Raw genomic sequence first — 12,602 nt, 5'->3', positions numbered from 1 at the left:
GGGACCAGTGAGCCTTCCGCAAAGCGCAATCCCAGAGGAGGCTGGGTTTTGTCCACGGCTCTGCCAGGCAACAGGGTCGAGGCGGCTGCAGGAAACTGAGGCTCTTTGCCTGAGGAGTGGAGAAAATCGGATCTGGAGGCTGGGCCAGGACCCCTCAGAGATGGAGATGGAAGATCCCAGGCAGGACACAGCTGAAGATGGAGCGCTCTGATGGCCTTTCTCCGGCCTCACCTTCACAGAGGTGCTACGAGGGAAAATCCTAGCCTCTACCTTAGAGATAAAATAGGCTGCTTCCTTGAAAAAACATTGCTGCTTGAAGAATAAGCCGTCCTTCCCACGCTCCAAGCCAGACCCCGGGACCCTGCACCATCAGGGAGGTTCTTCACAGAAGGACCACAGCCGCGGGCACCAGCTTTCCAAGGGGCTGGGTCCTGCCGGATGCTTGGCAGCTGGAGGTGCAAGTCCCTCAGGCAGAAGGCTCCCTCACTGGCTCCTTATAGGCTCAGACACTCACTTCCAGATTCCCCACCCATCCCACCCCCGCCTCCATCCCAGCCAGACTTTTGTCACTGCTCCCACTCAGAGAATGTCCCCACACTCAGCCCCACTCGCTGTTGGCAGAGGCTGCGTCTCGCTGTTGGGCAGAGGCTGCGTGCAGACAGGGATCCTCGCCGACTGTTGGTGGGCAGGGGCCCTGAGAGGCTGCCTTGTCTAGGCCCTGCCTCCAGAAAGAACTATGTCCCTAACGCCTTCCTGGAACCTGGTCTTGCCTGACTTTTCAGATTTCTAAGGTGTGAGTCAAGAAGAAATCTCAGGTCACCTCTGTTATGCCACCTGTATCTCTAAGCTGAAATTCAGCACTTACTGTGTAACAATGAAAAAGGTTTGGTTGAGAATTTATCAAGTTTAATTTGCTCCCACTTAAAACTTATTCAAGACTTATAGAGAATATTTGAGAAATATTAAGAAAAGCTGAAAGAAAAAAATCACCACAGTCCCACTACCCAAAGGAAAATCATTTTTCTAATACTTGTTATATTTACTTTCATTCGTTTCTATATACCTGTTTTGTTGTTTGTTTGTTTGGGGGGGTGGCTTTTTGTTTTTATATAACTGTGATCACACTGTGATTTTGCATCTTGATTAAGAAAACTTATTATAAACATTTTCTCCATTCCTTTAACTCATCCACATCATTTCAAGTGACTGTACCAGCTTCCATCCATTAGCTACGCCACTCCTCCACGGTGGGACAGAGAAAGGACGATCTGGATTTGTGACTGCCCAGAAAATCCAGGACAGGTGGCCACTATGCCATTTCTGCACCTTACCTCTGGAGCGCTAACTTTAATCGTCTTCTTGCATGCCAACACCTTCTCCTCCCCACACTGGCTTCTGAAATGCTGGCTGGTCGAGGAGCTGCCAGGCCAATCGTATAGGAAAAAAGATGACTGCCCTGCAGTGACGGGTGAGTGAGGACAGAGGGTACAACCACCACCTAGGGAGCCAGCTGTGAACATATTTCAGCTGGAGGAGAAGTGGTTGCGGGCCCAACACTGAACATCAGTGAGGGACGGGGCAGGAAGGGGGTGTCACATGAAGACAACTCCATTCTTCATGCCTACAGAGACCACCGCTAAGCCACACCCAGAGAAAGCTGGCTTGTTAGGAAGTATGACTGAGGTCCACACTAAATCTTCCTGCAGGGAGGGGACCATGGTTGTCTCCACAAATAAAGAGTGTGTCTTCACCAGGGCTCCCCAGGGGCAGGGACAGCTCCCAGCTGAAGAACAGACTGGCCCCTGACCTGGCTCGCTGATACAATGAGGTGCGCACAGCTACCCCCTCAGCCAAGTACCAAGATCTGCCTTCAGAAGATGTTCCTCTGAATCTCCTCAACGTGGGTTATGATCTCGTGGGCCCTCCAGGGATGACTATGACTTCTGGAAAGAACTGGAAGTTATCCAGAATTACAACACACACAAAAATACACAAAACACTGATGGATGGCCATGCTTGGGACACCACTTGGTATCCGAAAATGAGAACATGAAAAAGAATCTCAAAAACCATTTTCTCACTGGGCTGAAAGCTGGTTCTGTTGGGAACTTCTAGAGGCTGTTTACCATATCGTTTTAAGCAACGGGAACATCAGTGGCGCCCGTGTGAAGCCTCCGCAAGAGACAACGCTGAAGGGATCATCACTCAAGTGGATGTATGCCTTCTGGTACATTTGCTTCAGTCAGTTACCTCTTAGGAGGGGTCCCCACTTTATTTTTAATTTTTTGTTAATCCTTACCTGGGGATATTTTTTCCATTGATTTTTTTTTTTGAGAGATTAAAAAGGAGGGGGAGACATACACAGAGAGAAACATTAATATGAGAAAGACACATCAACTGGTTGCCTCCGACATGTGCTCCGACAGGGGCCAGGGATCAAGCCTGCAACCAAGGTACGTGCCCTTGACTGGAATCGAACCTGCAACCTTTCAGTCTGCAGGCCAATGCTCAGCCAGGGCGGGATACCACACTAAAGCCTGGCGGGAAGACACGATTTGACCTCAACTCCTCAGACCAAAGTATACTCCCAGCAAGGTTCACCCAAGAACCCTCCTCCTCCCCCAGAGAAGTGCATGTGCCCTGAGCTGCGCAGCTGGGAAGATGGCTCGGTTCCCAACAGCCTGCCCTTAGGCACGGGAGTCACACAGACCAAGGGAGAGGAGATGAAACCCTGCACATGCTATGGGGAGGCAGACTCTCGTGTCATTAAATCAAACCTATTAACTTAAAAGCCTGCTGGCCAGGTTTCTGTGCTATCTGGATTCCCAGAGTACAGTGGGATGATTCGAACAAAGACTTTTTCCTGGGTCTGGGCTGCATGAATGCTGGTTATTTTGCTGGAAGGCTCTGGGCTGAAGCTCAAAACAGTGAGCTGGAGTTGTAACTCAATTGCCTCCCCTCTGAAAGGAACAAACGAAGTTAGGAGCAGTCTGGAGAAGCTCAATAGGAAAATGACTTCATTCTACTCTGCACTGCCTCAAGGATGCGTCAGGTGAGCCTGGGCGGGGAGTTACTCTCTCGTCCTTCCGTTTCTGTCGGTAAAAGGAGCTGCTGCTGCTTCCTACCTGTAAATGCACACGACCCTGACAGAGAGGGCGGCGAGAAAGGGAGGTTCTACTTCAGAAGCTATTTCTTTCTGTTGGGTCTGAACTTAGGTGAGTTTGGTTGATGGGACCCTCAGCTGCCTCTCAGTCGACATTGAGAAGAGGAGCAACTGAAGTGGAATCACAGCAAGACCCTTCCCTACCTACTGCCATCACAACAGGTAGGTCACCAACCTCAGGGACAGGTGCACAAGGTCAAGCAGGCAGAGGGGCTGGGCTATACTTGTCCAGCACCTACTATGTGTCAGGCACGTTGCCCACATTACCTCCCTTAACCTGCAAAGCCAGTTTTACCATCTCCATTTCATAGAGGAGGAAATGGAGGCTCAGGGAGATTTCATGACTTGCCCAAAACGGAAGCTGGACTCCACAAACCTTGGGCCAGAGACACCAGCCTACAGCCAAGTCCCCAAGTCTGACAGAGGCAGGCTTTGCTCTTCTCAGCCCCAAGACTACCCCCCAAACTCAGAGGATCCTGGGGTGCTGGAAAGACCAGGAGCCCAGAAAAACTGGGTCTCAACGAAGCTCTGCGGCTGACGGACTCCCCCACAAGTCACATCGCACCTCTGGGCCTCAGTTTCCGTTAGTGTAGAATGGGGTGAAAACCGCTCTTCTCTCACAAGGCCGTTGTATGGATTGAAACAATGCTTAGAAAACCATGAAGAATGGCTCTAAATGAAAAGCAACTTGTGGCTGTCACCAGTGGGTCCCCCAGAATTTAAATCTTATTTTTTATTTCCAAGGCACTTCTCTCTAGAAAGCTCAAGATGCCAAACAATTAACTTCTGAGCAACAATCATTTCCTACAAATACCCCAATAAACACTTTATCTGGGGCTTCTTTAAAATGTAGTAACCTTATGGCTGGGGGACTGGACTCCCATCCTTTCCCCGAGGGAATAATAATGCCAAGAGTCTTCACGGTGAGGATAGGAGGTTAGAAAGCTGTGGGGAATCGGGAATCTCTTACTGAGAAGACATCATGAGATGATATCTAGATTCCATTAATTCCTGGAAAAATAGGCCCCCAGATTCATGCTCTGTCTTCAAGGATCCTACACAGAGAACTCAGCTAAAACTACTGCTATGAAAGGAGGCACATTCAAAAACAACCAGCAAATTTTTTAAGATGCTGACACCCACCACCTAAGGGGTATGGAAAAGCAATGCACAAGGAAAAGCAAGAATAAAAGGAAGTTCTTGTCCCAAACAGGCAGACTCCTCCACACCCCCTCTTCCCAGAGAAAGACACACACACAGACAGACCGCCTACCCTTACTGTACACTCCCAACACCCTGGGGAGGTGTCTGACACGGGTTTTCATTCAGCAACTATGGCCTCATTACTCAACTATGGCTTTCTGTGTTCTTTCCCCTTCCCCCACAATCCTCTCTGGAACACAAGCTCCATTTCCCTACCCCACTCCACCCGGGGAGCTGAAAACCAGCCCAAACAGCACCCCTCATCTGGCATGAAAATAATCCAGTGAGCCTCTGGGCTCCCCACCACCTCCCCCCGCATCCCAGCGCTTCCCTGAATTCGCCCGAGTCCCGTTCTGCCAAATGACCCTGGGTCAGTCCCTTCCACTGTCCAGGGTGCACGTCTGTCTATGGGTGAACCAGACCTTGACCTCTGCTATTCCTCCTGCCTCTGCTCTGCTGTTTCAGACATGCTGCAATTCTGCAAGAGCCTTTGGCGAGCCCTCTCTAGCCTACCTGCTCCTCCTGGCTCTCCAGGCAGCCACTTCTCTCGGTGGAAAACAGCCTTTCTAATGGAGATCTGGGAACATCCCAGACCAGGGGAAGGTAAAGGAAAGGACAAGGAAGTCACAGGAGGAAGCAAAATGCCTGTTTGCAAGCAGCAGCTTCCTTTCCACACACAGGGAAGCCATCATTGCAGCATTGTCACCCAGCACAGACAGAGCCGGAGACACGGTGGTCGTGTGGCGGTGACTGCAGCCCGTGCCAATGTTCCTCGAAACATCAACATCAAAAGCCAAGCCAACACTCAGGTTCTGAATGAACTAAGGACACTGTTACCACCTCTTCCCCTACCTGTGACTGTCGCCAGCGCCGTCTCCTAGACCAAGAAGGAAAACTGAACAGTCTAAGTTTCTGTATCTGCTTGCCAGGTGTTTCCATTTTTCCTCCTTTTCTCTGCTGCCATGGCAACCAAATGCAACAGGCAAAGCCTGCCCAAGACTGTCACTCTGGAGTGACAAGGTAATGGCTATACAGCCACAGAGCAACACGTCGGCCTCACAGCCCAGGGCTCAGCTGATGAGCAACAGGACAGATTCCGCCTCCCTGCTCCGTAGTACCCCCCCCACCCCCAATCCTGTGCTCTAGTCTCTCACTATCAGCTTTTACCAACATGTAACTGCAGGAGGGAAGGGAGACAGCCATCTCCCAGCAGCAGGAGATACCCCACCCCAGGCCCATAATTGGCACCCACCTTGGAGAGCCTTCCCTGAAGCCTGCAAAATGAACCCCCAAAGAGGCCAAAGGTAATGCTTACCTTCAGCAAGATATCGTTTTAAGTGTTATTCTCCCAACACCTCTCATAACATTCCAGGCGATTCCAACTTGTAGCTCTTTTCCAAACGATCCAATGAGAAAACAGAGGGCTGCTCAGACCCCAAGGGAAGGAACAAGCTAAACCCACTAGGATGCCCTGAGAGGCAGGCTAGGCCGGAGTCCTCTCCTTGTTAGGAAACTCCAAGGACATCTTGGGTGCCTTGCAGCTGGCTTCTGAGCACAGCAGCAGGCTTGCGAACTTCCGGAGCGCATACTCTCTCAACGAGGCCCCACCTCAACATCAAGAGCTTGAGGGAGCCTGGGGATCCGCGTACACAGCCAGCTGTCAGTCAGCTGCCAGCGTCAAGGCTCCGGAATGCTTCTGTCCTCTTCACCGAGAGCTGCAGAGGCGTCTGTCAGCGGCTTCCGGGCAGACCAGCACCGAGGAGAAAATGCTCCCATGCAGAGCACCAACCACCAAAACCACAGCCTGGAAGTTCCTTGTGCCAAGCTTATCCCTCCAGGAGGGCCCCTGTGTGTGGCCCTTTAAGCCACAAAGGGGCAACCACAAGCTCCCAATTTAAAAGAATCGCTGAGAATCAGGAAAGAGGCTTAAAAAGAGGAGCCCAGATGATCCAATCACTAGAAATGAGGCCCTGAAAAAAGGCTTGCTAACATGTTCTGAAGAAAAGACTACCAAGGAGGCTTAGCATCTTCCAAAGAAGCGTGAGGTTATTAGATCAAATGTCATTACAATCGGATACAATTACAATGAAAATCTCTAAGCAGCAGTCCCCTACCTAGTTACCACATTAAGGCCCGAATACAGCCAAGGAAGGGCACTGTCTCTTGAAGACCTCTGAAATGACAGGCAGTATGTGTAGTGGGCAGAGGCACCGCATCTGGGGCCAGACGACCTGGATTCAAATCGCAACTCTGTCACTCACTGGCTGTGTGACTTTTGGCAAGACTCTTAACCTCTCTGTGCCTCAGTATCCATGATAATAATGGTATCTTCCTCAGAGGACTGTTGTGGAAATTAAATTCATATATGTGAAGCACTTAGAAAAGTACCTGGTAATAAACAGTAAGGGCTATAAATATTAGCTATAAAATGATAACAGTATTATCATTCATGAAAAAGCCAACTCTTAGACTCTAAGAGGCAGATTACGTCATTTAATGTTAAAGATGAAATTCCAGATCCTGAAACAAAGGTTGCTGGAAAATCTCTTTCCTGGAAAATTGTGACTGAGCTGAAACTGGCCTGCCTATCACTTTTACTCATTGATCTGATGCCTGCCTTTGGCAGCCACACAATAAATGTACCCCACTTCCACCAGCCAGCCCTTCTTGAAGACTTGCAGCCCATCCCCCTCCATCCTCTCTCCTACAGACTAAACACGCTAGGGCCAGGATTTCTAGGCCACTCACCATAATGGTCCCCCTCCTCAAGGGAACCTCAATTGCTCAGCATCCTCTTGAAATTTATTACCTAGAGCACAGTGTTTATGGTTTGGCATATCCTTGGAGCTCCATAACTTGAAATGAACAAATGAAGTAGTCTACAAACGCCATGATACACCAGAACTACTCTCCCCTTTCTCTATATTTGTACTTTTCCTAATGCTGCCTGGGCTTATATTAGCTTCTCCAACAGAGATTTCCACATGCCTATCAGCTTGGGTGTGCAGGGGTGTCCCCTGGGAACAAGGCTGGAGGACCCATTGAGTGACAATGAATTTGGTTCTGACAATGAACTCGGTAGCATAACAGAAAACACTCTAGTCCAGCGGTTCTCAACCTGTGGGTTGCGATCCCTTTGGCGGTCGAACGACCCTTTCACAGGGGTCACCTAAGACCATACTGCATATCAGATATTTACATTACGATTCATAACAGTAGCAACATTACAGTTATGAAGTAGCAACGAAAATAATTTTATGGTTGGGTCACAACATGAGGAACTGTATTTAAAGGGCCAGAAGGTTGAGAACCACTGCTCTAGTCATGTAGTAAACACTCTAGTCATGCAGCAAAAGAAGCTTGTCAGTGACAGATTTGAAAGGTCCAACTTCCCTTAATAAATCTTGACTGTGGATTAAGTGTAGTCATTAGTGCTGACCAACAAATATTTCTTCCCAGGTGCATGGTAGAAATGCACTTCCCTGCCCCTTTGAAGTTAGGAGTGGTCATGTGACTTGCTTTAGCCAATGAAATGTGAGTGAAAGAGCCAGTGCACAAGTCACTAAAGTTCCCTTTGGTGATCATGAAGCACAGAGATGGAGCCTCTCTCAGTAAAGGTGACAATTCAGGTTTCTTTCTCAGTAAAAGTGAGAATAAACCTTAACTCTTTTAAGTCACTGAGATTTTGTTTCATATTGTTACCATAGCAGACCCTAGCCTATCCTGACTAATTCTGCATTACTGACACAGTAACTAGAATACTCAGACCTTATGTCCTCTGGATCCACCAAATCATAGCTTTCACATTTCTCTTCTCCATGCTTCTAATATGCAAGATGAAAAAGCATCTTTTAGTGGGCATGCACCTGCTACACCAAGCAGCCCAGGTGAGCTCCACCTGCCAACAGTAGCGGAGATGTGTTAGCTGTTCACATCAGCAATACTCTAAAGGAAGTCACAATGGAAACCTTTTTTTTCTTCCCATAGGAAAAGAAACTGTTTGTCTGATTCAAAGCCCTCTAAGATGATCACTGCTGCCCAGAGAATGAGGGGTATGTGGGGGAGACTTATGGATGAATGAAAGAATCTGGGACTAATTTAGGAGGGATGAAAACCTGAATCAGAATCACCTGAAGGCTTGTTAAAACTCATGTTCCAGGGTCCTACTCCAGAGTCTCTGATTCAGGAAGTCTGGGGTGGGCTCAAGAATTTGCCTGTCTGTGTAACAAGTTCTGGTTCAGAGACCACACTTTGAAAACCACTGCTCTAGAAGGATTCCCACCAAGAAACCAGGGTGAAGGCTTTGCAAGTGGAGTCAATGTGGCCTTCTTCTCTTTGAAGAAGAAAAAGAAAAGAGCCAATTTTCCTTTTCCACTCAACATAATCCGAGAGCTGATGTGTGAAGGACATAAATGATCCTCACCTTTCTTTCCTCCCCACATAACACACTACACAACAAAATCAAGCTCCCGTGTAAAAGATTATAACAGTCATCTTATTCGTTGGCACTTTTTTTAAATGGTTTCATGCCTCACTGGCCCTCCAGAGCTCCACCAGGAAGTAAATCCGAGTGTGTTTCAGGAGGAAACCATTTAGAATGGGCTGCAGCCTTCGTCTCCAACCTTATCTCCACACTCCTCTTCCCAAACCTCCACTACACATCAAATTCTCTCACCCTCTGACCCCACCAAGACTGGTCACACTTCCCTCAGCTGTGGACCACCCTCATACACGTGCACACTGATCCTTACTTATCTAAATCCTCCCCCTTCCTCCTGTTTAGGGCCAGACACTTCAAGAAAGTCTTCCCCCTCTTTCATCCCCATCACAGACAATCCGTCACCACGTCCTATCAATGTTACCTCCCAAGTATCTCCAGAATCCATCTGGTGCTCTTCAGTTTCCACTCTAACTCAGCTGGTACAGACCCCTCTCTACGCTCTCCCTCTCTGCCCTCAAGGGCTTTGCCCAGGTTGTTCACCTGGACTGGACAGGTCTCAATTTAAACAACATACCTTCCCCAGATGGAGAGGCCTTCCATGATCCCTAAGCCAGGTGAGAACCGTCTTTTATCAACTCCCTTTGAACCCTTTGTTTCCTCGGTCATGAACATTGGTCACATTTGTGATCTTCCGTTTGATTATCTATCTTCTCTATTCAGCCGTAAGTTCTTCACAGACAGGTCCACATGTGCCTTACGTGCTGCTGTAACTGCAGACTCTGGCACAGCCCCTGACACAATGCGGGCATTCAGTAAGTACTTCATGAGTAAGTGCAGGGATCACCACATCAGCGCATAGGAATCCTCCCTTCCTCTCAATGCCCAAAGCACTTTCTGCCTCCTTGAAGGAGTGTCTGGCCACACCGGTGCACCCCCACCACTCCAGATAAACAAGTACTCCTTATGACAGCCCGGAAATAGACTACAGCGGAACAGTGACCCTTGAAAAGAACATCTTTTCCTTGGAAACTGAAAGGAATTGAGATTAGCTACAGAGATATTTTGGTAGAATAAAAGAGGCTACCTTCTCAGAAGTAATCGGGGGACAAAGTCTTTGTTAACAAGAGGAAGAGGAGGTATGTGTGACAGAAGTATTCAGTGATAAAAGTCTGCATTTTTCCAGAAGTTGGTAACTTCCCAATTTAAGCATTCTGATGGATTCCCTACCCAGACCTTTAATAATGACAGGTGCCCATGTCTCCAGGATGCCTAAGAAAGGGGGCTGAACCCAATGACCTCTCAAGAGCTTCTGACCTCCAGGGTTCTATAAACAAATTCATTCCAAGCTGGAATTCGTAGAATCCACATTTGGGCTGTCTTTACACAGCAATTCTTTCTCAAATTAGAAGACAAGATAGTCTTTATCTTCCACTCATTCTCTAATAGTAGTAATGCTTTCAAAGTCAGACCCCAACCCCACAGTTTGGCCATCATGTCCCCTAGGCCACCAGCATGAAAATAATTTGGCAAGCAGCAGCTGACTAGGGCAAGGTTAGACCTGACTAAAGAGATCAAGCTAGAATGACATCTGGCTTTTCTACTTCTAGCCATGCAACTTTGGGCAAGTGACTATTTCTTTGAGTCTCAGTGTCTTCATCTCTAAACAACGATGATGACCTACTCCTCAGGATTACCGCAGTAAATGAGGTATGCAGGTAAAATCCCCAGCACAGAGTAAACATGCAAGGAATTACTGTAATTATAGATTTCTAATTTTAAAAGTTCTGTAAAATAATTATTCTATGCTGAAAATACTAGAGAGATAAAATGATGTTTGGACTTTGCTTCAAAAGAATCTCGGGGGAGAGGGGTATATAGATGAAGTAAAATCAGCCATGCTTTGAAAATTATTGAAGATGAGCAATGAATATATTGGATTTATTACTGTATCTCTCTACTTTTGTATATGTTTGAAATTTTCCATAAGAGAAAGTTTATATGTGTAAGTATCAAGGAAGGGAAATGCTGAAAATGTGAATACTGATAATTTTTTTAAAGATCATATTTGGTCTAGGTCAGTGGTTGGCAAACTGGGGCTCGCGAGCCACATGCGGCTCTTTGGCCCCTTGAGTGTGGCTCTTCCACAAAATACCGACTTCTGCGCATGGGCCACGAAGTTTCAATCGCACTGTACATGTGCGCCCGCACGTGGTATTTTGTGGAAGAGCCACACTCAAGGGGCCAAAGAGTTGCATGTGGCTAGTGAGCCGCAGTTTGCCGACCACTGGTCTAGGTGATTGAACAAAAGAAAAATAAATTGAAGGGAAAAAAACACATAAAGTCAACATCTCTATTAGTTTCTCAAACGAAGAATTGTTTTCTTCGAACAGAACGGCCTCAGATGAGAAGGGAACACAGCCATTTTCACGGGATCTCTGCCTTCATGTTTGGTTGAAGAACCCATCCTGCTTGGGCTGCGCGGGCCTTTTAGGTAGACGGCCCTGCATGGCAGACCCATCTCTGAGCTCCCCACCGGCCCTGCTGAGACGGGACTGAGGAACAAGGAAGTTCCTGTGTTGGGAAAAGCAAGCATGAGCTTAAAATGTCCAGGGACAATGGGTGTCCCCGTCCTCCTCTCTTCTAAGCCCTGGCTTTGGGGTCTTTCTTGAGGCTTCCTATAGAGGCTGGTTCAGCTCAGTCTGAGGCTGTATTTAAGGTATTTTCACACCAGATGAACGTGTTAGATGTCACTTGAGGAAAATAATTAGTTCAAGGGAAAGAGAGCTTTTAAGGGGCTCTGACAATACCAATCACAGACATCCCCATGCCATCTCCCCCTTCCACCTCTTCCCACTGAGAGAAGTCCAGAGACTGCAGAACAAAATTCTCCCATTTCACCAACCACTCCGTGCCCCTCTAGCTGAGAGAGAAAATAATCCAACAAGCTTTGTTTTGAGCAAATGCCTTTAAGCTCCCAAGCTCTGCCCGGGAAAGAGAATATTTGAAGTACTTACTCTTCTTGAAGAATAAAGTCACTGTTTTCTGGAGAAAACTGCCCACTCACAGGATGCCTGAATGCTGTGGTCTGCTGGTTATGGCTAAAGAGAAAGAAAAGGAGATAATGAAGGAAAAGTCATATGAATGAAAAGGATTACAGACACAACAACAGGTCGGGAATGTCTGAGGACCCCTGATCATCACAGACGCCTCCCAGGGTGAGAAAGTGGGCCTTTCTGCTGAGAGGCACTGAATCTTTTACAACCCAGCTGTATTCAAAAGCCAAGAACTTCCAGCTGAGCCCTAGCCAGGTAGCTCAGTTGGTTACAGCACTGTCCCAATACACCAAGGTTGCGGGTTCGATCCCCAGTCGGGGCACATACAAGAATCAACCGATGAATGCATAAATAAGTGGAACAACAAATCTATGTTCCTCTCTCTCTCCCTCCCTCCCTTCCTCTCCCTCTCTAAAATCAATTAATAAATAAAAATGCTTTAAAAAAAAAGAACTTCCAGCTCAGGTGCTAGAGGCCACCTACGACGCAGGGATTTTAATTCTAGGGATGTCTTGGCTCCAGGAGAGCACTGCATCTTAGAGAGACATTCCACGAAGCACCGACTCCAACAAACGGAGCAGCTTAGCAAAAAGTGGCTTTAAGACGGCACGAGCTAAAACAAGAATGAAGGAAAGCAGACGGCCCTTCCAAAACCCATGAACCAGGGAAAGAATTCTAAGAATTAACCACCCACCCAGGAAAAAAACCAACTATCTTCTTAAAATTCTTCTCCCTACTACAG

General features: G+C 47.6%; 1 protein-coding gene across 8 annotated transcripts in view; it reads right to left on the bottom strand.

The window, feature by feature from the left end:
• Positions 1 to 12,602, bottom strand: part of PLEKHA7 (pleckstrin homology domain containing A7) — a 134,125-nt gene that overhangs the window by 75,933 nt on the left and 45,590 nt on the right. For all 8 annotated transcript variants that reach the window (XR_002830497.1, XM_023758124.1, XM_023758125.1 and 5 more), the window contains exon 2: positions 11,822 to 11,905. Coding sequence is in view for 7 of the 8 variants with exons in the window: in XM_023758124.1 (XP_023613892.1) it covers positions 11,822 to 11,905 (84 nt within the window). In the remaining variant the exon portion in view is untranslated. The remainder of the gene's footprint in view (positions 1 to 11,821; positions 11,906 to 12,602) is intronic.

This window comes from Myotis lucifugus, unplaced genomic scaffold (genome assembly GCF_000147115.1).
Source record: "Myotis lucifugus unplaced genomic scaffold, Myoluc2.0 scaffold_124, whole genome shotgun sequence".
Classification (NCBI taxonomy): domain Eukaryota; kingdom Metazoa; phylum Chordata; class Mammalia; order Chiroptera; family Vespertilionidae; genus Myotis; species Myotis lucifugus.
This window is presented reverse-complemented; position numbering and strand designations above follow the sequence as displayed.